At 38.8% G+C, this 23,817-nt stretch overlaps 1 protein-coding gene across 2 annotated transcripts in view; it reads left to right on the plus strand.

The window, feature by feature from the left end:
- SIAH1 (siah E3 ubiquitin protein ligase 1) overlaps positions 1-23,817 on the plus strand; it is a 24,298-nt gene extending 481 nt beyond the window's left edge. The window contains exons 1-2 of one of the 2 annotated variants that reach the window (XM_007450631.1): positions 20,563-20,653; positions 22,967-23,817. In XM_007450631.1, the coding sequence (XP_007450693.1) occupies positions 20,563-20,653; positions 22,967-23,817 (942 nt within the window). Of the gene's footprint in view, positions 1-20,562; positions 20,654-22,966 lie in introns of those variants that run through there. The other variant, XM_007450632.1, reaches the window with a different exon arrangement.

Genomic DNA, 23,817 nt, shown 5'->3' on the forward strand with positions numbered 1-23,817 from the left:
GGCCTCCTCGCCGCCCGGCCCGGCCCCCGCGCGCCCGGGAGGCGGGCCCGGCCGGGGGAGGCGCCCGACGCGCCCTGCGCCCGGGTGCCGGTCTTTGTTGTGAAGGGTCCCGGGGTGTGCGGCCAACATGGCGGAGGTCAGCTGAGTGCGGGCAGTGGCCAGCCCTTCCCTTCGGCCCCTCCCCGCACCGGCCCGGGGGCAGGACCGGGCGACTCGGCCGTCCTTGGCCTTCCCTGTCTGCCCCAGACCCCGGGAGCGGCCGTCCCCGATTGTGCTGCGTTCTTCCTCCCGCTCCGGCCCGAGCCTTCATTGTGCGGAGGGAAGAATGCAGCCTCCTCCCTTGTTTCTGTCGTTAGAGAGGAGATCGCGTGAAAGGCTTGCCAGGGAAGCTCCAGCTTTTTATTGTAAACCTTGCTTTTCCTAGGCTTCATTTGTCGGGAAGTTTGGGGGCCTTTCTCGACTCTCCCAGATTTATAATTTAGGAATGTGGATAATCTGGGCCACAGCATTGCGTAGGTTTTTCTTTTCCTGTGCTTGGAAAGATTCAGAATTTGTTTGCTCTGACATCTAGAGAAGTCCAGTTTGTGTATTTGGAAAATCAGATGGTGTCGCTGATTTGTCAAAGTCGTAGAAGCCATGAGCACGGATATAGGACCGTGATCGGACTGACGGTTTCTAGCAGTTGAACATTTACCATTTCTTGATAAGGGGCTGTCAAGGGTAAATTTTTAACTCTGCATCAGTTGAACGTTGGGAGCACGACTCTGAAGTCAGACTGCCTGCTTTGGTTCCAGCCCTGCCCCACCGGTTTGTGACCTTGGGCAAGATGCTTAACCTCTGTGCCTTATTTTCCTTATCTGCAAAATAGGGGTAATGACAGTACCTACCTCGTATGACTGTTGGGAGAATTGATGAGATGATAGTAGGCGAAGGGCTTAGGGCTTAGAGCAGTGGCAGGCCCATGGTTAAGTGCTCAATAAATGTTTACTGCTAAAGCTGTTGTTTAATCACTAAATTTGTGAGATTATCTTGGCATGTTGGATATGTTGGAACTGCATAGGCCAGAAAATGTGAAATTACATTATAAATCATTAGTGCTTGGGTTTTTCTTTTAGTGCATTTCGTTACTTCTTAAAAATGAAAACAAGAGGTGTAGGTGGTAAATGTCCAGGCATTTGGAGATGATGGCATTGGGAAATTTCTATAGTAAGACATTTGGATAGGTCTTGTGTGGTCTGGAATTTAAAAAATGAAATTCATGGGTCAGTTTGCTTTTGAGGACTTAACTAACTTGGAAGAGTGAAACAGTGAGTCTCTTTTGAGTGTTAGGTGTCTGTGGTGTCACCATCTATTTTGGACATTACTGAAGAGCAGAGTGTAGTATGGTGATAAATGTAATGGTCTGGTAATTTTATCAGGCAGATATTGGCTCAAATTGGGGAGGAGAGGATGTTGGTTAGCTGTTAGGAGAACTTCCTGACAAGTAGATTTTGACCTAAAGAGGAGTATATAAATTATGTAATTTTTTGTTCTGGAAATTAAAGATACAGATTTTTGTGATCTGGAATAATTAGTTGCAACCCTAAAGTTGGCTTTGCCAAAATATTTTCTTTAGATATATTATAGAATTGCTTTACCTGACCCCTCTTGACACCGTTCCAGCATAATTTAGTAACATTTAACAGTATTTTAAGCTGAAATATAATTGATAGATATGGAACTTTTCAGGATAAGTATTACACAAACTACAAATTCAGAAATTTAATTCAATTCAGTGTAATGTGTTCTCCCTCTAAGCTTTGGGAAATTCTTACAAAATCGTTGTAGAGCAATATTCTTTAGTATCTGTAATTAAAAAGAATATTAGGCTACAATTAATTGGAGTTACAAAGGAAATATCTAGCTATGGCAACAATGACATAATATGAAGAATAGGATTTTATTTTCAGCTTATACAGTGTTGAAAACAGGTCTTACATAAGGACGGTAACAAAGTAAGTTTAGTAACTTTGCAAAGCAACCACTTAAAATTGTATTTTAAAGCAGTTGATTTACTTGATTTCCAGAGATTGAAGGTTTTTCTTGGCTTAAGAGATCTGTTACACAATTTCAGTTATAATTATGGAATGTCCATACACACCTTATAAAAACGTTTAAATTTTGGTTATTTTTGGTCTAGACCTCATTACAAACAAAATCAATATGTGAAAACTGCAGACTTCCTACTCTTCCCCCACCCCCCCAAAAAAAAAACAAACAGCAACTGGGTATAAATTTTTCCTCTCTAAAAAGCATCCTTAATGGTTTCTTTTATTTCTTTTATTTTTTTTTATTTTTTAAAGGTCAAGTCTTTTATTTATTTATGGCTGCTTTGGTTCTTCATTGCTGTGCGCGGGCTTTCTCTAGTTGCGGCGAGTGGGGGCTTCTCTTGTTGTGGAGCACGGGCTCTAGGTGCGCGGGCTTCATAGTTGTGGCATGCGGGCTCAGTAGTTGTGGCTCGCGGGCTCTAGAGCACAGGCTCAGTAGTTGTGACCCACGGGCTTAGTTGATCCGCAGCATGTGGGATCTTTGTGGACCAGGGTTTGAACCTTTGTCCACTGTGTTAGCATGCAGATTCTTAACCACTGCGCCACCAGGGAAGTCCAGTGGTTTCTTTTAAATAGAGATTTTTCTAATGCATTTTGAATCATCTGGTTTTCCATGGCTATAGTTACTAGAGATTCTGCTGCGAAAGGGCGGGGATTGTGGTTTTTTATTCCTGTATCCTCAGTGCCTAACACTCAGTACAGACTTGTTTCCTGACCTACTACTTCTGTATTCTTATGACACTCAGATTTCTTTGCTGTGAAACTTAGACCCATGTATTCTCTTGCTCGCAGGTCATTTTTTTTTTTTATGACTATCTTTTAGAGGAGTTTTAGATTCACAGAAAAATTGAACAGAAGGTTCAGAGATTTCCCATGTACTCTGCCCCACTCCTGCATAACCTCCTCCATTATCAACATCTTCCATCAGAGTGATACATTTGTTACAATTGATGTACCTACACTGACACATTCTCACCCATAGGTTATGGTTTACATTATGGTTCACTCTTGGTGTTGTGTATTATGAATTTTAACAAATGTATGATATGTACCCACCATTATAGTATCACACAGAATAGTTTTCACTGCCCTAAAAATCCTCTGTGGTCTACCTATTCATCCCTTCCTCTTTCCTAACTTCTGGCAAGCACAAATCTTTTTACTGTCTCCATAGTTTTGTCCTTTCCAGAGTATTATGTAATTGGAATCATACATTATGTACCCTTTTCACACTGGCTGCTTTCAGCTAGTCATATGCATTTAAGTTTCCTCCATGTCTTTTCATAGCTTGATAGCTCAGTTTTTTTTAGTGCTGAGTATTATTCCATTGTTGGGCGTGTACCAGTTTGTTTATCTACTCACCTACCAGAGGACATCTTAGTTGCTGCCACATTTTGGCAGTTATGAATAAAGCTGCTATAAACATCTGTGTGCAGGTTTTTGTGTGGACAGAAGTTTTCAGCTCCTTTGGGTAAATACCAAGGAGTATGATTGCTGGATCTTATGGAAAGAATATATTTAATTTTGTAGTAAACTGCCAGAATGCCTTTCAAGTGGCTGTACCATTTTGCATTCCCACCAGCAATGAATGAGGGTTCCCGTTGCTCCACATGCCCACCAGCGTTTGGTGTTGTCAGTGTTCTGAATTTTGCCATTCTGAAAGGTGTGTGGTGATACCTTACTTTTGTTTTAATTTGTATTTCCCTGATAACAAATGATGTGGAGCACCTTTTCATATGCTCTTTTGCCATCTGTGTATCTGATGAGGCGAGGTGTCTGTTAAGGTCTTTTGCTCGTTTTTTAATTGGCATGTTCACTTTCTTGTCGAGTTTTAAGAGTTCTGTGCTGCATTTTGGATAATAGTCCTTTATCAGAATTGTCTTTTGCAAACATTTTCTCCCAGTCTGTGGTTTGTCTTCTCATTCTTTTTTTTTTTTTAAATGTCTTCTCATTGTTTTGACTGTGTCTTTCCCTGCACGTCATTTTCCACTTTCACGTACCAAGGTACTTCAAATTTATGTGTCTAAAACTAAAACCTTTGTTTCCAACCATACAAGGCTGTCCTCTGTATCCAGTGAGTCATAGAGCCCTGATTTTTCTACTGTCTGGTTATCTCAAATCTGGTGTTGCTTCTGTCTCTCACTCATTTTCACATGTACATTCAGTCCTTCTCTTTTACTTTCTAAGTGTCTATCTGCTTTTGGTCTCTGCCTCCTCCCTTCAGTTTTTCCCACTGCCATTTAAGGGAACTTTCTAACATAGGTGACTTAAGGCCTTCAGTTTAAAGTCCCAAGTTCCTTAACATAGAGATAGTAAGTACACAGACCCTTCTGGAGCTGGCTTTTGTTACTTTCCTGTCATTTTCAACTGTGTACTTGCAAGTGCCTGTGTGCACCATATTTTGTCTTCCAACTAAGCTCTGTAATCTCAGCCTAGACATCACTTAGCTGAGGCACTCTTCCTGGATCCCCCTACCTTGAATTGGATGTCATCTTTCCGTGTTCCCATAGCACTTTCTGCTTGGCCCTACTACAACCATATCCCCCTGAGCTATAATTTTTCTCTGCTACTTTGCTTCCCCAGATATAGACCTCAGTCTCTATGAGGACTTTGCCTTGATCACCCTTGTTGGTCTAGAGTTTAGCACTGTTGCTGGCATGTGGTTGGTGCTCAGTAAATATTTATTGAATGACTGATACCTTCGCAGTGTTCAATTATGCTCTTCTAGCCTTATCCTCCAGCATTTCTTCTTTGCCATATCTGGTTAAACTGGATTCTTTTGGTTTCTTGAACATTCACCACACTTAAACACCTCTGTGCCTTTGCTCATGATTGTACTTAATCTCTCAAGTGTCTGTGCTACTTTGGGCACATGACTTAACCTCTACAAGCCTAAGTTTCCACTAGCATGTGAACAGATATGAAGCATATTGCTGCTCCTTGCTCTGTGTCCTAAAGCTAGAGTAGCAGTGTAGCTGAGTGGTTAAGAGTCAGATCTGGATGTGTCTCTTGCCTCTATCACTTACTAGTGTGTTTATGATTTTAAGCTCAATGAGAGCAGGGACACTGCCTAAAAGTAGGGACACTTGCATTTAAAAGCACATTACTTAACACAGAGGAAGTGCTTAAATAATTTTAAAAATTAGTTATTTAATTTCTCTATTACCGCTTACATTCTAGTAAGGGAGAAAAGAATTACAAATTGTGATATGTACTATAAAGGAGTAAAGAGTAATGGTGGGAGGGAGACTTGCTGTGAGAAGTGGTGATATTCAAGCTACCTTAAAAGGATAAGGAGCTAGTCCTTTGAAGGAGAGGAGGGAGAACATCTCAGGTTGAAGGAGCAGCAGAGGTAAAGGCCCTGAGGCAGGAGTGAACACGGACTGTTCCAGGAACTGAGAGAAGAGAGTTTCTGGAGCAAATGGATGAGGGGGAGAGATAGGCAAGGATCAGATCCTGCAGAGTCAAAGTAAGGAATGTGAATTTAAGTGTATTGAGAAGCCATCAAAAGATTTTAATTAAATTAGTAACATAATCTGCTTTTAACTTTTAAGATAGCTTTAGCTGTTTGGAGAATAATTGGTTAGAAGGCCATTTCTTTGATCAGGAAGTACCATAGTTGAGTAGTTGATTATAACCTGGATTAAGGTGGTGGCTGTGAAGATGAAGAGAAGTGGATGGATTTGAGATGTATTTTGGGGACAGAATTAACAGGGCTTGCTGATGGATTAGATATGAGAGGTGACGCAAGGAAGGAATTAGGTTGTTTCTGGCATGAGCAATTGTGTGGATCATGGTGCTATTTACCAAGAATGGAAAAACTAGAGGGGGCGGGGGGTGGTGGTACAGATAGCAATAAAACTCAGAAAATGGAAGGATAGCAAATAAACTCAAAGTTCTGATATGTTGGATTTAAGATATCTGTGAGACATCCAGAATGATCCAGTGAGGCAGAAGGAATATCACAGAAGCCAGATGGGAGATAGTAGAGCATGTTCGGGTGTTAGGAAATGGTCCAGTAGAAAAAGAGGGAGACGTTGATGTGAGAAAGGGATAATAGAAGGAGGGTGAAGTCTGAGAAGGTGACAGGACACTGCCCCAGGGCCTGGGTCACTTCTTCCTTTCTAAGGGGAGGAAAGGAAGTGGTAAGTCAGCATTTGATGACTTATGTTGTATTTTCTAAACGAAGTATGGGTGAAGCCATCGGTTGAGTATTTATAGTTAGTGATTACTGTACTGTGGTGGGTTAAAGACATATTAGAGAGAGATATATTGAGAAACTGAGCAGAGGGGAGGAGAGAAGAGATTCTGTGATGTGTTACCAGCTATGACACCTGATACTTATTCTCAGGAGATTCTAAAATACCTAGAGCAATAGTGTTACTTTTTCTCCCCCCAATGTAAACTTTTTTGATGAAGTGTAGGATCACTACATATAGAAATGTGCTCAAATATTAAGGATACAGCTTGATGCATTTTCACACACTATCATGACTAGCTCCCATGTGTCCTGTTACTTTTATTTTGATTTTTGGGTGTGTGTGTGTGTGTGTAAATCTTCAGGAACTCTAGGCTGAATGATACATCAATAGATAATACAGTCCATTTAGCAGTCAATTTATTCTCTAGGTTTGAGCCACAGTGACCAAAATGATATTGGCAAAGACCTTTTATTAGGTTTGAGGTTGCCCAGTCATGTTGAACTTACTTGTGGCTTTTGTTTTTGTTTATTTTGAATAGTAGGGAGCACATGGAACTAGAAAGAGAAGTGGAGGAAAAATCTTTGGAGAACTAGTTTATATTTATAAAGCAGATATTGTCAGTGAGAAATAGTCTCTTAGAAAATTAGAAAAATTTAATGCCAGTCTTGAATTTTATACTTGTTATAGTTATTATTATGTTGACAGGCTTAGGTAGTAATGGTTGATACAGTGAAATTAAGTGTACTGTACACTACATTTTTTACTTCAATTTTTGGTTTAAATGAAGTAATCTAATTGTTAAAAACTTGCTTTTTTCCCCCTTTGTGTTTTACCTTTTAGCTCCTTTGAACTCAGCTAAAGTTGAGTTGTGGCTTTTTTGTTTGTTTTTTTTTTTGTTTTGTCAGAGTCCCTGATTTAGTTTTGTTAGGGACAGCTTCGGATATCTTGTTAATACAGATGGTTCTGAGTTAATTTCTGTAGACTGTGTTCTTTTGATTTTGCTTGGAGAGGTGAGCAGATAAATTTTGTCTTAGAATTAACTTTTAAAATGCTAACTTTAGGTATTTTTTATAAGTATAAACTAAATTATATACATATTTGAAATATGTGGGTTTTAAAAAATGTGAATAAGCTGTTTTTTAAATAATTTTTTCCCTGTAAGTATTCATCTATTTGAGGCATTTTAAGAAAAAAACTAAGAAAAAAAGAATGCAGTAGGCAAAATCAACTCTTGATCTCTCAGTGTTTAAATTTGTGTATGAAGTCACTAGCAATTCATTAGCAGGAAAGTGTGGGGACACAAAATATGCACTAAAATTTAATTAATATTAATCACCAAAGTAATATAAATGTTTTATGGAACATTTGAGAAATGCATACAGAAATGCAGCCCCCACCTTCCTCATGATTGTTCATAATGTGATAATTGAAAAGTAACCATTGTAGACATTTTGGTGTAGTTTCTAGTCTATGTGTGTTCCACATTTTTTTGAGACAGCCATAGACATTTTAAAGTCCGTTTCTTTGATCTGACTTAAATCCTTGTAGGTATTTTCTCATTAATGATTACCACTTGTCAGTAACTATACATGTTTGAACTGCATAATTCCAAATGATGAAGTTTGTGCTTATGGTCTATATCCTTCTCTTCTTGATATTTTGTGTACTTGTAGTTAGGTGGTCCCATCTCTGTTCTCTGTGATTTCTGGTTCTAAACTTGACCTCCTTTTCCCCTTCTCTAAACCCTTACCTTAAGTCTTTAAACCACATTCTGCAATTCGGATGCCCTTCTGGTTTCTTTTCTGTCCCATTACATGGTATGTACACACATGAGTACATATATAAAAACAGACAGCTATGTCAATGTCCATATTTACTTAATTCTTTTTTCTCTTTTAACATAAATGGGATTGTAATATATCCTGTGGGCTTGTTTTTTTTCTCCACCTGTTTAAATAGTTTGATTCTTATATGTTAGTAGGTATGAGTCTATCTTTTTTAAAAGAAAAAAAAGGCAGCATCGTGTTCTGTTGTATGGACCATAATTTAATCACTTTCTTAAGCTAGGGCTGTTTTCAGTTTATTTGCTCTTACAAACAGGACTGCTGTAGGCATCCTTATGTATACAGCTTTGCCAATGTGTAAATCGTTGGATAGACTCTTGGAAGAGAAACTACTGGGTCAAAGAGTATTCAAACTTTATATTTTGAAACAAACTGCCAAATCTTATTAGAAGCCTTCACAGTGGACATTTCCAACAGTGTAGGAAAGTCTGTTTCTGCACATCTTATGTAATACTTGGAATCAAATCTTTGAAAACAAATTTATAATTTTTTAAGTAATGCATGCAGTTTGTGACAGTTCTCACATCAAGTTTTTGAATTTCTTTTTCTTTTAGTCTAAGTTTTACATGTACAATAATTAAAAATCAAATATTTCACTAGGCTTATTTTTTAAAGAAAAACTCCCTGCCCCTACTCCTCTCCAGGATCTAGGGGATGTAAATGTTTTGAAACCTTGCATCGTTATTCTGCCCTCAACACTTTTAGGATGATTTGGTTGGGCACAGAATTTCTAGAATGTTAATTAATCATTTTCTTTGTGGATTTTAAAAAGTATTGCTGTGTTGCGTCTAGCTTTTCATATTACTGCTCAAAAGTCCAGAGCTCTTTTGCCTTCTAATTTATTTATTCATCTAACAAATATTTATTGAACCTGTACTGTGTGTCAGGCACTGTTTTAAATGTTTGGGACACATCATTGAACCAGACAGATTCCCATTTTCCAGGTGGTGAGGGGGGCTACAACAACAAACATAATAAATAAGTAAATTGTATAGCTTGATAGAAGGTCATGCATTTTACTGATAACAACAGAGTAGAAATGGAGGAGGGGAAGGGAAGAGGAAGAGAGGTAGAATGGGCAAGGATTAGGAGGAGCGGTCAGTGGGCACAGTGCTGGGCACTGTTTTAAATAGAGGGAACAGGGTAGGCCTCATTGAGAAGGTAATATGCAAGCAAAGATTAGAAGAAGGTGAAAGAGTTAGTCATGTGGGTATCCAGGAGAAAAGTATTTTAAGGCAGAGGCCCAAAGGAGCAACCTAGCCTATGGAACAAGGAGGCTAGTACAGTGAGTAAGGGAGAAAGAAGTAGGAGATAAAGTCAAAAGAGTAATGGGACACATCATCATATTGTGTAGGGCCTTATAGGCTGTTGTAGGATTTATCTATTACCTGCACATGGGAGATTTTAATGGATTTTTTTGATTGCTGTGCTTGGAATCGGCGGGTGGGGTGGGAAACAAGGGTGGAAGCAAAGAGACTGGTTAGAAGGATATTGCAGTAATCCAGTTGAGAGATAATAGTAGTAGAGGTAGTGAGGAGTGGTTGGATTCTGGATATAGTTTTCAAGGAGGTACAGTAAGATTTCCTGGTAGTTTTAGATACAAGATGTGTAGAGAAGAATCAAGGATGGCATGAAGGCTTGAAGGCTTTTGGACTGAGTATCATCCGGAAGCATGGAGTTTCCATCAAGTGAGGGGAAGGCTATTGGTTGAGAAGGTAAGGAGTTCAGTTTTGGCCACCCCCCTGTAGGAATGTCTAGGAGGGTATACACATCTGGGGTTTAAGACACATCTGGAGGGTTTTTGTTTTTTAATCTGGGCTGGATATAAAAATCTTGAAGTCCGTGGCAGTATCAGTGGAATTTTAAAAATACAAGAGTGAATGAGATCACCAAAGTGAAGAAAAGTGGGCCATGGACAACTCCCAAATTCAAGACTTTGGGGAGAAGAGCAGGAATCAGTACCAGGCAGGAGCCAGTGATCTGATCAACTCTGTCAGATGTTGGTGACAGCTCAAAACTTACAAATTAAATACAAACAAAACTACAAAAACAGTAAAATTTAAATTATACTAATTATGAAAGTATTGAATACTGCCTGCTAAATTGAAGTCTTAAAACAACATGAGTTATGGAATTGACTATTATGCTGTAAGTTCTTTTTGAGTTGAGCACACCAAAATTATCCCATATGTTGTGGTCACCACATGATGCATTTTCTTACCAATGTGTAAGTGCTTCAGTGAAAACCATGATGTCATTTGGGCTTCACTTCACACAAATGCATCATTTATATATTAGGTCCCCCTCTGTATTTCTCTTTAGCCTCCCATAATTAGAGTACTGTAGTACCAACTTGGAGCTAGTGTGACCATAAATGTAAATAGGAACATTCATTTACATGGCTAACAGGTGGATTCAGGTGATTCAGAATGTGCTAATGCTGTTTTTTAGATTATTAAACACAGGAAAATATAACAAAAATTTTTGTAGAGAAATGTGGCACCCACCCTGAGAACAGAATCTTAGTTTGAGGAAAATTAGAGTCTAAGTTAATTCGTGTGTTATATCCTTATTTGAAATAACTAAAATGACTTGGTTAGAATTTCAGATGTGATGCTTATGAAGACACAGATTATAACTCCTTCAAAGGAATATAATTTCTTTTGAATAAGTCTCCATGAATTTTTTAATATGGCATTTCCCCCTATAAATTCCATTATTTTTCTGCAATAGTAGTAAAGAGCTATCAATATCAGTGTATTGATATTAAGACTCTCTGGTGTGACTTTTTACCTCATTTCTTTAATTTCTTCGTCTCAAGCAATGTGTTCTTTTCTGTTTAGCTTAGTATCACCAACTCTTCATAGGTTACTACCAATTTAGATATGCTTTAAATTTTTGTTCTCTGTATGTACGTGTGTATTTACTTACCATTATTTGTCAGGAAAAATGGGAAGATGAATGTTACAGTGCAGAACTGGGTACAAGATATTTTATGAGGAAGATTTAAAAAGCATAGCTTAACATCAAGATGGAGCAAAAGAGCAAAGATCTGGAATGTGTGACAGTTTTACATCCTAAGAGAATATAAAACATAATCAGGGTAGTGAACAGTTGTATTCAAACTTGGACATGTAACTAAGTGAATAGTATTTGGCTGCTTTTATCTAGACACTGTGAGCTTTGTTTATATCGCAGTAGTGACTGTGTTGTAATCATGACTGACATGGTTTCAGTAATTTCAAGTGAATTCCCCAAAAGTCTATTTAGTGATATGTGGTAGGACAAAAATGTTGAGAGCCTATTTTTGACCCTCTTCCTGCTGCTTTTACTCTTTTACTCTTTTTTTTTTTTTTTTTTTTTTTTGCCGCACCATGTGGCATGTGGGATCTTAGTTCCCCAACCAGGGATTGAACCTGCACCCCGTGCAGTGGAAGCGTGGAGTCTTAACCACTGGACCGCCAGGGAAGTTCCCTGCTTCTTATATTTCTCTGCTCTTACCTCTCTTCTCGATTCTTTGCTTTGATTTAATGTCTAATGGTTTAATGACTGTTAGATTATACCACTTTGATACAAAAAATTTCAAAAAGCAACTACTTGCTATGACTACAGTTTTTTAACTTAAAGAATTTAGGGAACTTTTTATTTTTTTTTGGTCAATTTTTATAAACACTGAAGATTAGTTGGATGCTAAGTTGAATATTCTGTGCCAGAGTGAGAAGTTTATACATACTTTTTTTTATTTGAAAGAAAATAAGATTCAGGAATGAAGCAGTCTGTCTCTGTTCTTATTACTTCTTAATTTTTCTGATCTTCAATTTTCTCATCTGCAAAATGGAGATACACCCTTCTTTATGAGTCTTAAATAGAGACTGTATATGAAGCTGCTGACATGAAGCCTTACAGGTTGGTAGATGCTCAGTTTGAAGCTTCTTTGATAGCAAACTCTGTTATCTTTATCATGTTTCCGACAGTCCCAAGTTGAGGTTATGAAAATGAACACAGTACGTTGAAACAACAGTTTTCAGTAAAATCCTGTATAATCTGGGTCTTTTTTTTTTTTTTTTAAGCCGTACGCAGGCCTCTTACTGTTGTGGTCTCTCCCGTGCGGAGTACAGGCTCCAGACGCGCAGGCTCAGCGGCCATGGCTCACAGGCCCAGCCGCTCCACGGCATGTGGGATCTTCCCGGCATGTGGGATCTTCCCGGACCGGGGCACGAACCTGTGTCACCTGCATTGGCAGGCGGACTCTCAACCACTGCGCCACCAGGGAAGCCCTAATCTGGGTCTTTTTAATTTAGTGATTCCTTGCAGGGTTCCTAGTATGGCTCTGTAAACATCACTGAGTGTGTTGTTAATAATATACCAAATGTTCCCACATACTTGATCTCAGTTAAAGTCCAAAAATCTTTTTTTTTTTCTTTTTTTTAACCGTACGCGGGCCTCTCACTGTCGCGGCCTCTCCCGTTGCGGAGCACAGGCTCCGGACGCGCAGGCCCAGCGGCCATGGCTCATGGGCCCAGCCGCTCCGCGGCATGTGGGATCCTCCCGGACCAGGGCATGAACCCGTGTCCCCTGCATCGGCAGGTGGACTCCCAACCACTGCGCCACCAGGGAAGCCCAAGTCCAAAAATCTTGTTGTTAGTTTTATTGTTTCACAAATGAGCAACTTGAGACCCAGGATATTGTAGTTTTGCCCAATATCAAAGTAATTAATATAGGTATATTCTTAAGGTAGGTTACCAGTGGTGCATTACTAAAAAATGAAACTACTACCTAGGAATGAATGGGTTTATGGAACTGTGATGTCACAAACAAATGTTTTGAAAACTTAGAGAATTGGTATGAAAATATATTCAATTTTTTAGACTGTGTTTATGGTGATAAAATGATTTACTTCACCACATAGTGTTGTTATTATTTTTTAAAACAGACTTTATTTTTTTAGAGCAGTTTTAGATTCACAGCAGAAGTGAACAGAAGATACAGAGATTTCTTGTATTCACCCTGCCCCATCATTATCACCCAAAGTCCATGGTTTACATTAATGGTTCTCTCTTAGTGCTATATATTATATGAGTTCTGACAAATGTATAATGATATGTACCCACAACTGTAGCATACAGGATAGTTTCACTGCCCTAAAAATCCTTTGTGATCCACCTCTTCATCCCCTCCCTGCCCAGTCTCTGGCAAATACTGATCTTTTTACTGCCTCCATAGCTTTGCCTTTTCCAGCATGTCATATAGTTGGAATCATACAGTATGTAGCCTTTTCAGACTGGCTTCTTTCACTTAGCAGTATATATTTGTTTCCTTCATATGTTTTTGTCGCTTGATATCTCATTTTTTTAAATTTCTGAATTATATTCCATTGTATGAATGTATCAGAGTTTACCTCTTCACTATAGGAAGACATCTTAGTTGCTGCCACATCTTGGGAATTATGAATAAAGCTGCTGTAAACATCTATGTGCAGGTTTTTGTGTGGACATAAGTTTCCAGCTCCTTTGGGTAAATACCGGGGAGCATGATTGCTGGATCTTATGGTAAGAATACGTTTAGTTTTGAATAAACTGCCAAACTGCCTTCCAAGTGGCTGTACCATTTTGCATTTCCACCAGCAATGAATGAGAGTTCCCATTGCTCCACATGTTCCCCAGCATTTGCTGTTGTCAGTGTTCTGGATTTTGCCATTCTAAAAGGTGTGTGGTGATACCTTATTTTTGTTTTAATTTGTATTTCCCTGATGACAAATGATGTGGAGCACCTTTTCATATGCTCCTTTCCCATCTATATATATGATGAGGTGAGGTGTCTGTTAAGGTCTTTTGCCCGTTTTTTAATTGGCATGTTCGCTTTCTTGTTGAGTTTTAAGAATTCTGTGCTGTATTTTGGATAATATAGTCCTTTATCAGATATGTCTTTTGCAAACATTTTCTCCCAATCTGTGGTTTGTCTTCGCATTCTCCTGACTGTTGCAGAGCAGACATTTTTACTTTTAATCAAGTCCAGCTTATCAATTGATTCTTTCCTGGTTTGGTGTTTCTGAAAAGTCATTGCCAAACCCAAGGTCATCTAGATCTTCTCCTGTGTTGTTATCTTATAGGAGTTTTATAGTTTTGTATTTTACGTTTAGATCTGTGATCCATTTGAGTTAATTTTTGTGAAAGGTGTAAGATTTGTGTCTAGATTCCTTTTTTTTTTGCATGTGGATACTCAGCTGTTCCAGCACCAATTGTTGAAGACTCTCTTCTCTTCATTGTGTTGCCTTTTGCTCCTTTGTCAAAGATAAGCATAGTGTGTTGTAAAATAGTGTTATTTAAAGTGAATTTTAAATCTTAGTTGTGAATTCACTCTCTTTAATGTTATATCAAGTAACAGATATATTCTACCTTAGGGGTCATCAGGGATGAGTGAGTTCTGGTTGTATACATGCTATTTCTTTCATTTGGAATCTTTCATACTGTTGTACTTGATTTATTCATTCCTTCCAGAAATATTTGAGTACCTGGTCTGGGCTGGGTACTGTCCTAGGTGCTGGAGATAGAAGCGTGAGCAAAATAAACAAGGTTTATGCTGATGAAGTTTATATTGTAGTACAGAGCCCTTGAACTAAAAGTTAGTGGTTCAGGGATCCTGGGAGTTCTCAAGACCCTTTGAGGGTCAGAACTTTTTTTCACAATAATGAGACATGAGAGTAAAGTGAGGTTCCCAGAGGCTACATGACATGTGGTGTCTTCACAGATTAATTGCAGAAGCAGATATTAAATATCCAACAGTATTTTTTATTGCATCAGATATTAAAAAGATTTGCAAAAAATGTAAAACATAAACACTCTTCTCCCTATTATGGAAGATAGCTATTTTTCATAAACATTTAACATGTAATAGATTTTTAATTGTTATGTAAAAAATGTGATGGTAATTTTAACAAATATTTTTAAAGTTCTTGGCTTGAATTTCTAATATTGTAAATATTAATACATATAAACCACATTGACAAAATGCTCTTTTGGGGTCCTCAATAATTTTTTAAAACTTTAAAGCAGTAAAGACAAATTTTTTTCTTAAATGGCCAGATAGGTTTAGCTTTAGGAGTCATAGGGTCAACTTTTTAACTCCACCCTTGAAAGCAGTCACAGATAATATGTAAATGAATGGGCTTAACTGTGTTCCAATAAAACTACTTACAAAAACAGGCAAGTGGTCTGTAGCGGTAGTTTGCCAGTTATTGGTGTAAAGGGTTCCTGGTACCAAAAAAGTTTGAGAATTGCTGTTATCAGTGAAAAGCTGGTATTGTGGAGAGAGAGATGGGCAGAAGATAGACAATAAGTAAGTTATTTAGTAAGAGAATTTCATATGGCAAGAGATAATATGAAGACAGTAAGAAGGGTGATCTGGCCTTTAGAAATAAAGTGATCAGGAAAGGCCCCTCTAAGGAGCTGACTTAAGGTAACTCTTATTTTTTCAGGTTTTATCTCCCATCTTTTTTTTTTTTTTTTTTAAATCTCTCCGGGCTACATTGGGATCTCTCTTGTCTTGGGAGGAAAAGCAAGACAGTTGAATCTTATTAAACTTAAATTCAGAAAAGGTTAATTTTTCAAGTTGAATTAGAAAATATCCAAAGCATATCTGCTTTGAAAGGATCTAGGAAATTATAACATATTGCCCAGATTAGAACATTGACCTACTTTATACGACATCTAGCAAGTTAACTTCTCTGTATCATTTTTCTCTTCTGAAAATGAGAGTTGGTTAAGATCTTTTCCAAGTCTAAAATTTTTCATAATGTCTGTTTGCCTAGGATGCCATTTGTCACCTCTTCTAAGTCCTCCTCCATAGATAGCTCCAACTTCCTTTTTTTTTTTTTCTTAAAGTAGTTCTGTGAACTGAAATATTTACTTTGTTTTGAAATCTATTTTCCTGTCTATAATGCAGGGGGTAAATGCTTAACCTGGAAGCTCATTGAGGACAATACCTGGTACATAAGTATGCTTATTAATAAATATTCGGGGCAGCTGTTTTAGTGAGAATGGAGGAAAGTCCCTCCTCTGCCTCAGTATTTAACTTGCTGACCCTGGAACCATTTAGGTTATAGCAGTAAGAATGAAACCAACCAACAATGAAGCTCCAATGAGGGACATGAGAACTTTAATAGAGGGGTTAAGGAAGTACAAGAGCAATGCAGTATGAACTTATGTGGCCATTCCAACTTCAGGGAAAGGAAGGGGAAGTAGCCGTTCCTGCCGTCAAACTCTGTTCCCTTGTTGGAAATTGAGGGTATCTACATAATTAAATGCTTTAGCATATCAAGAGATAGGTAACTTTAGCAAAACCAAATTTATGAATTAGAATTTAATGAGTTCTCTTGGAATGCAGTGCAAAACAAAGATTGGAATTATGAGAAAAAAATATATAAGTGACTTGAAGATAGATCCAGGAGAGTCAGTATCAGAATTATGTGAAGAAAAGAACTGAGTAATGGTAAGAGTCGAAGAACAATTGGAAGAAAGGTCCACAAAGGTAAAAGACTTGAGTCTTGGGATTGAAAATACTCACCTCGTGTTTGGCAAGTGCTGATGGCATATATCTAGATGTTTTGATGAAAATTTCTTCCAAAGATAAGAGTCTTCGAAGCTACCTGTCAGGGTAAAAAAGGTTACCTGCAAATGAGTGAGAATAAAAATGACATTAGATTTTTCATCTACATAGTTACATGTCAGAAGACAGCAGAATTTATGTAGTTCTAGGGGTAAAGGGTGTGAACTAGAATTCTAAGCTTGTGCAAGAGCTTCAGATTGTTAAGACTGAGACTTAATTGCTTACATGCCCTTTCTGAAAACTTTTTTGAGGTACTATGGCCATACCAAAAAATGAATCATAATTAAGGATTCAAGGGGAAGAAAAAGATGGGTATTTGTCTTATGATATAGTTGTGAGAAATGAAATCAGAATGTTTGCAGTTAGGTTTAAATGATTGTTTTGACAAAAGTTTTGAAGTTTAGTACAGTCTTTATCCTGGCAGGTGGGAAAGGGAAAGTTTCACTATTAGCACATTAAATGACCTGCCTTGTTTTGGGAGATGTTAATACTTTCATTCTTGATGTTAATGTAGATTCAATGTGAAATAAAAATAATAAGGATAATAGCTAGTAAAATAAAATTAGGATGTAGAATCATGCTTTCCAATAGGACTTTCTTCAGTGACAGGATATGCTGATACTCTTTTGCATTCCCACCAGCAGAGTATGAGAGTTCCATCTCTTAGATGTGTCACAGGCATCTCACTTCTACTTTGCATTTCATCCATTATTACAGTTTGGTATCTAGCATAGTGCCTAATGGGTTCTGGTTAAGTATATGTGTTTTTTTTACCAGGTGTAGAAGCCTCAAAATACAGTGTTAGGCATTAAAAAGCAAATGTACTTTGCTTTACACATTTAAGTTATGGTTTACGTTTTCCTCTCTGTTTACTGTCATCACCTTTGTTCAGACTTCTGGTTTTACAGGTCTTCTATCAGGTCTTTTGTTCTGGGCTTTCCCCACTTCAGATCATCACTCTTACTGGACACATAACTCTGATTCTGTGGCTACAACGTCTTCTGAATTATCTTCAGGAAAATAGAGCTTTTAGGAAAATACTTTGTATAATTTTTTTAAATTCCTATTACTTTGGTGCAGTTCTGGAAACTAAAAATAGATTGCTTAATTTTTTTCTTGGCATTATGGTTTTATAACAAAGTTTGATTATTAACTTTTGGCATTTTAAGCTGTTGAATTTTAAGGAGACTTGCCTTAGTTTTAATTTCGTCTGAGGTAGACAAACCATTAGGATGTGGACATCTTTGAGGGGGGCCATTATTTGCAGGCCGCAGTAACTTTAGTAAATGGCAAGAAAATGAAAAGCACAACATTGTTGTGTATTCATTTTAATCAGACAAATTCTTCATCAGTCATTTATAATTTATAATAGGAAACAAAGGTTCCCCCATGAAATTGAGACTAAAAGTTTAAGACTATTTACTTCTATCATAAGTTTGTGAATGTGGCAAAGCAATGATTAAATGCTCTGAAATTACTAAGGCAACATTAAAGGCTGATGCTAAAATGTTTTTATCTAAATTAAAATCTGTTTAAACTTTATACCAAACGGGGCCTGAGAGGTAGGCTTTATTTTAGAAAGGGTAGGTAATAGTGCACTCTTGGTAAATTTTGGATTTTTCCTAACTTTGGGTTCTGTGGGCTTGTCTTAGTGTAATGTAGTTTTTGTGAAATTTTCCCTCGTAAAACCAGTTTAAATAAATGTTTTACCTAGTGGAGAAATTCTGTATTGTGCTAAAAATTAGTTAAATGGCAGTTGATCTTTGGTATACATTTTTGATAACCTTACAAGCTAAAGGCATCTTTTAGAGTATATATCTGGAACCCACAAGTTCTATGTCTCTAACTAATTGATGACCTCAGGCAAAACAAGTTAACTTTTGGAATTGTGTGAGTACTTACATATTTTGGAATATGTACCACCTATGATATATATAACTTACCCATCTCCCTTAATCCAGACAAAAGCCATGCAAGGCTGGAAATATCGTCCCAGTTTTACAGCTGAGCGGGTGGTGAAGACTGGGTTTGAATCCAAGTGTAGATGGCTCCAGAACACTCACATTTTTACTGTCCTGACTCACTTATTGCGAGGTTTGTCCATATATTAATGGTTTTCAGATAGTGTTGTAAGGATCTGTATAGGTCCTTTGGAAGTTTGGGAAAAAATTTTTCTTTGGCTTGAGAAATCTGTCATCCCTTTTATTTGTTTTACACATTTAGACTCTGTCTTAATTCTGTTTGGAAAGAGTTTTTCCTGCCTAAAACATCTGAAGTCTCCTGCTGTAGAAACCTGAGACTTAACTGTTGAATAGAATGAATATGTATTAGAAAACAAAAACATAGGTAATAGTAATTTATATTTGTCAGTGAACAGACTATTTTCAATTATATTTCTATTCCTAGTGATTTCCTAATATCAAAATGAGGTTGACGTGACTGAACACACTATATAGGGTGGGTAAGTGATTAGAGTTAAGATTTTATGCTGAAAATGGGCAATCTACAATTTGCAGCATAGGGTTCACTCCCCACTACCAGCTCTTGCTGCCTTTAAAGGCTGCCCTAAACATGATGTAATGACAGGTTAAACCTCTGAATGCCTGAGCTGATGCAATGCAAATCTAAGGCCCTGGACTTTATTGGGGCAAGGGTAATGCTTGTTTAAAAACAATACAAACTACTCTGTTTAATAAGGCCGTTTAAGATGGCTTTCCTAGAGTGGGAAGAGAATAAAATCTCAGTTTGAAGGTTGAAGCAGGAGTTTAATATGGTTATGTGTGTTTACTACTCTCACTGCAAAGTCTTCTCGAAGGGAGAAGGGGGAGTTTAAAACAAGGTGCGGTAAAAATGGGGAAGTGAGTTACAATTGAGGAAATAAGGTAGTTGACGCCCGATAAATAGTTATTGAACGAAGTAGGGAGAATGTTTTTACTGTATAAAAATCTCGCGTTCTCACGGTTAACCGGGAGAGTGTAGTGCAGGACGAGTGCTTGTCTGGCCACGGATTTCCCATATATTCTGTGCAGATCTTGGGTTGAAGCCAGCCGAAACCATCCGAAATTGCCGATATCTGACTGTTTGGGCCTACAGAAGCGGAGTGTTTCTACCTACTTGTAAGCTGGTGGAAATGCTGTGGCGTGCGCAGTGTCGCCAGGTTCGCGGGGATCTCAGGTTTATCCCGGCTGGGTGGCTGGTGGGAGTCGCTCGCTGCTTGCTTTAGAACCGCCCTAGGTTGAGTGGGGTGGAGCCTTAATCCCCACCCCTGTGCGCCGCCCCGCCCTTCGCCCTCAGAGGCAGCCGCCGCCCAGAGCACAGCGTTCCTGCGGGCCGTCGGAAGCTCTGCGTGGAGCGGGCTCTCCCAGCTGCGGGCCGGACCCTGCAGTAGTAGCTCGAGCTGGCACCGAGAGCGCAACTCCTTGTCCGGTCGCCTCCACGCACCCTACAGTCCTGTCCTTCACCGAGCTGGCTGGAGCCTAGCCGATGAATTTGGGGAAGATAGACTTCCGAGACAGACAGACGAAGGTTTAGGGCCCAGCAGAGGACAGCTCGGCAATGGCTCCCATTTTTGGAGACGCAGGCGAATTTGAGCTCATGGGGAGGTGTGGTCGGCTCCTCTTGAGACAGGATGGGGGCTTCAATTCTGTGCCTCTGTAGCCAGTGCTTCTGAGGAGTATTGAATGCAGTGTATGGAGCAGGACACGTGCCTTCCCTTCTTGAAAACTTGACCCGGGACATGTTTAGGAACAAAAGGTGTCCAGGACGGCCCTCTGTTGCAAGTCGTCTTTACTTCTGGGGGAAAGGCTATGAGCTGCCTGGCTTCTCATGACGGGGAAGCCTTCCTTACCTTTTCTGTACTCCTGGAGGGGCGTCTTGCTCACTTGTTTACCAGCATCTGGGACAAAGAAGAGAAAAGGTACGGCCATTAAGAGACTGGGTTGTTTAAACTGTGAAATGGGAAAGTTGTGTGAGCCAGTGGAATCTAAATGGATCAGGGAATGGCGGCACCATAATTGAGCTGGCAGTGATGTTTCCTTTGATCAAATGTGTACTTTTCTCAATTTAAATCAAACTTCAGGTTATGTCATGACTCCTGCAGAGTTGTCCAGACACTTGAGTCCTTGGTTCCTACTGCAGGGCTGTGTGTGGGTTGGGGCTCTTTCTTTGAAGATGGGCTGGGCTCCACCTTCTGAGCTTTGGGAAGCTTTAGCAGCTGCTATCCTGTAATACTTCCATTCACAAGAAACAGAAGCCACATTTTGCTTGTTCTCACACTTTGAATAGGAATTTAAGTTGTGCTTTCTACAATGTTTGGAAAATAATAATGTACACTGTAACATGAGCCTGAACTATTGATGATAAATGTATAACTATTTTGCTCAGTCAAGAAATTAAAACAGTAATACTTTTCTTGCTTAATAGTTACATTATGTTGAATACAGACTGAGTTTACTGCCTCTCGACGTGTGACTAGCTGTTTTGGTTTAGTGATTTGAAAGGCATTGGTGGCTTAGATTATTTTGTGTCCAAGGAACCACTTCCCAGTTATTATGTTGCTCTCTTAAATGAGCAGCATAAAATGGACCATGAAATAAACATACAGGATATTTTGGCAATGCTGATAAGCCCATTGTTTTACTAGTGACCTAAAACAAAACTGCATGGATCATCATATGCACAAAGAATCTCCTCAGGGGAAACAGGATTACAGCAGAGTTCCTTTATAGTGCTTTTGTTGGGCTGGAACACCGGGGTTATAGAGGGCTTCAGTGATGAGAGTTGATTCCTGTTGTCCTAAATCCATGTGATGAGCCACATTATGATAGCATTCTGTGGTACTTTTGTTTCCCCTTGTACTTTAGAATATACCTTTAGTGACAGTGGAATTGATCTGTTTTGGGTTTTTGTTTTTCTTTCACTCTCAGTCCCCATTTAAGGTGTCTATCCTTGAGCAATTTATGAGTAATAGAAGCCAAATTGCATTTATGGGGTCACATTGATAACAGCATTATTTTTCAAAGTTAAATTCTTTCCAACAGTAACAATTATAATTGAGAAAACATTAAATTTGAGGAGTTAAATTTTAATTTTGTAGAAATATGGCTTATGGTTATTGGGAGTATACTCTCAGGACATCAGTAGACTGATTTTTTTGTCACCCCCAAGAAAGCGGCCCACTATATCCTAGCAAAGGTAGATTCCTGGGAAAAGGTGGCTTGTTTTATCTTTCATTTAGCTTAACAAGTTAGTTAATATTGTTGATCATTTCTTCCAGATGGCATTTATTAAATAATGTTTATCACTGTACTGATGAATGCTTCAGCAACACTGGTGAACTCTAGGGTACAAGGAGTTCTTTACCTGTTGGCTCTATCCCTCACCCCCAATGTTGTGTGAGTCTCTCTGATGCTTTTTATCTTCTTTATTTATCTTTTCCTGACTCTCCTTCTGCTTTGCAAATTATACCTGATTTATATTGTAGAATGGAAGTAGAGTAGAATGGTTTACTTTCTTTGAATACCAGACTCAAATCTTTTATTTGAGGATGGCCCTCCATTTCTCCTCCATACTTGCTCACTTTTGAAGGGGGCACAGATCAGTAGGAAACAAGGTTTAATACCTAGCTGGTGTTAACATTCCATGGAGACGGATGATGGAATGGCAGTAGACCCTTCCCCTTGTAACCCCTTCCCTTTCCCAAATACACCTCTAGAGCAGATAACTGTTCACCATTAGGAGGAGTTAATCAAAGTGCCCTGGTGGTCCTTTGGATCACGTATATAACTCACTGGAGCTATCAACAGCTGACTTAAGAATGAGGAAGAAATAGAATGAGTAGGGCAGGTGAACACAGAGAGGGAGGAGGAATTCCAGTCAAAACTGATTGCATTGAACTTAAACTACTTGTACAGTGTTCCTTAGTTGTTTATGGTCCAGTTTCTATTTCAGCATTTATTCCATCCAAGGATGATTTTTTTTTAACATTTTTTAGAGAAAAGGAATTCTAAATGTGCTCTGGAACATTTTGGAGAGAGGTTTTATCCAGTGTACAATGTACATATTTCGTGTAATTTATGTTTTTTTAAACCCTGTTTTCCTTTTTGCTTACAGTAAATTTTGCATGAAACTTAAGTATTTCTGGCATGTAAACATTATTTATATAAAACAAGTTATAGTTGTAATTATTTTTCTCCTGCCTCCTTTTATTTTTATTTGTTTTTTATTACAGAAATGAGCCGTCAGACTGCAACAGCATTACCTACTGGAACCTCAAAGTGTACACCATCCCAGAGGGTACCTGCCCTGACTGGCACAACTGCGTCCAACAATGACTTGGCGAGTCTTTTTGAGTGTCCGGTCTGCTTTGACTATGTGTTACCACCCATTCTTCAGTGTCAGAGTGGCCATCTTGTTTGTAGCAACTGTCGCCCAAAGCTCACATGTTGTCCAACTTGCCGGGGCCCGTTGGGATCCATTCGCAACTTGGCTATGGAGAAGGTGGCCAATTCAGTACTTTTCCCTTGTAAATATGCCTCTTCTGGATGTGAAATAACTCTGCCACACACAGAAAAAGCAGACCACGAAGAGCTCTGTGAGTTTAGGCCTTATTCCTGTCCGTGCCCTGGTGCTTCCTGTAAATGGCAAGGCTCTTTGGATGCTGTAATGCCGCATCTGATGCATCAGCATAAGTCTATTACAACCCTACAGGGAGAGGATATAGTTTTCCTTGCTACAGACATTAATCTTCCTGGTGCTGTTGACTGGGTGATGATGCAGTCCTGTTTTGGCTTTCACTTCATGTTAGTCTTGGAGAAACAGGAAAAATACGATGGTCACCAGCAATTCTTTGCAATTGTACAGCTAATAGGAACACGCAAGCAAGCTGAAAATTTTGCTTATCGACTTGAGCTAAATGGTCATAGGCGGCGATTGACTTGGGAAGCCACTCCTCGATCTATTCATGAGGGAATTGCAACAGCCATTATGAATAGTGACTGCCTAGTCTTTGACACCAGCATTGCACAGCTTTTTGCAGAAAATGGCAATTTAGGCATCAATGTAACTATTTCCATGTGTTGA

This window comes from Lipotes vexillifer, unplaced genomic scaffold (genome assembly GCF_000442215.2).
Source record: "Lipotes vexillifer unplaced genomic scaffold, Lipotes_vexillifer_v1.1 scaffold943, whole genome shotgun sequence".
NCBI classification, from domain to species: domain Eukaryota; kingdom Metazoa; phylum Chordata; class Mammalia; order Artiodactyla; family Lipotidae; genus Lipotes; species Lipotes vexillifer.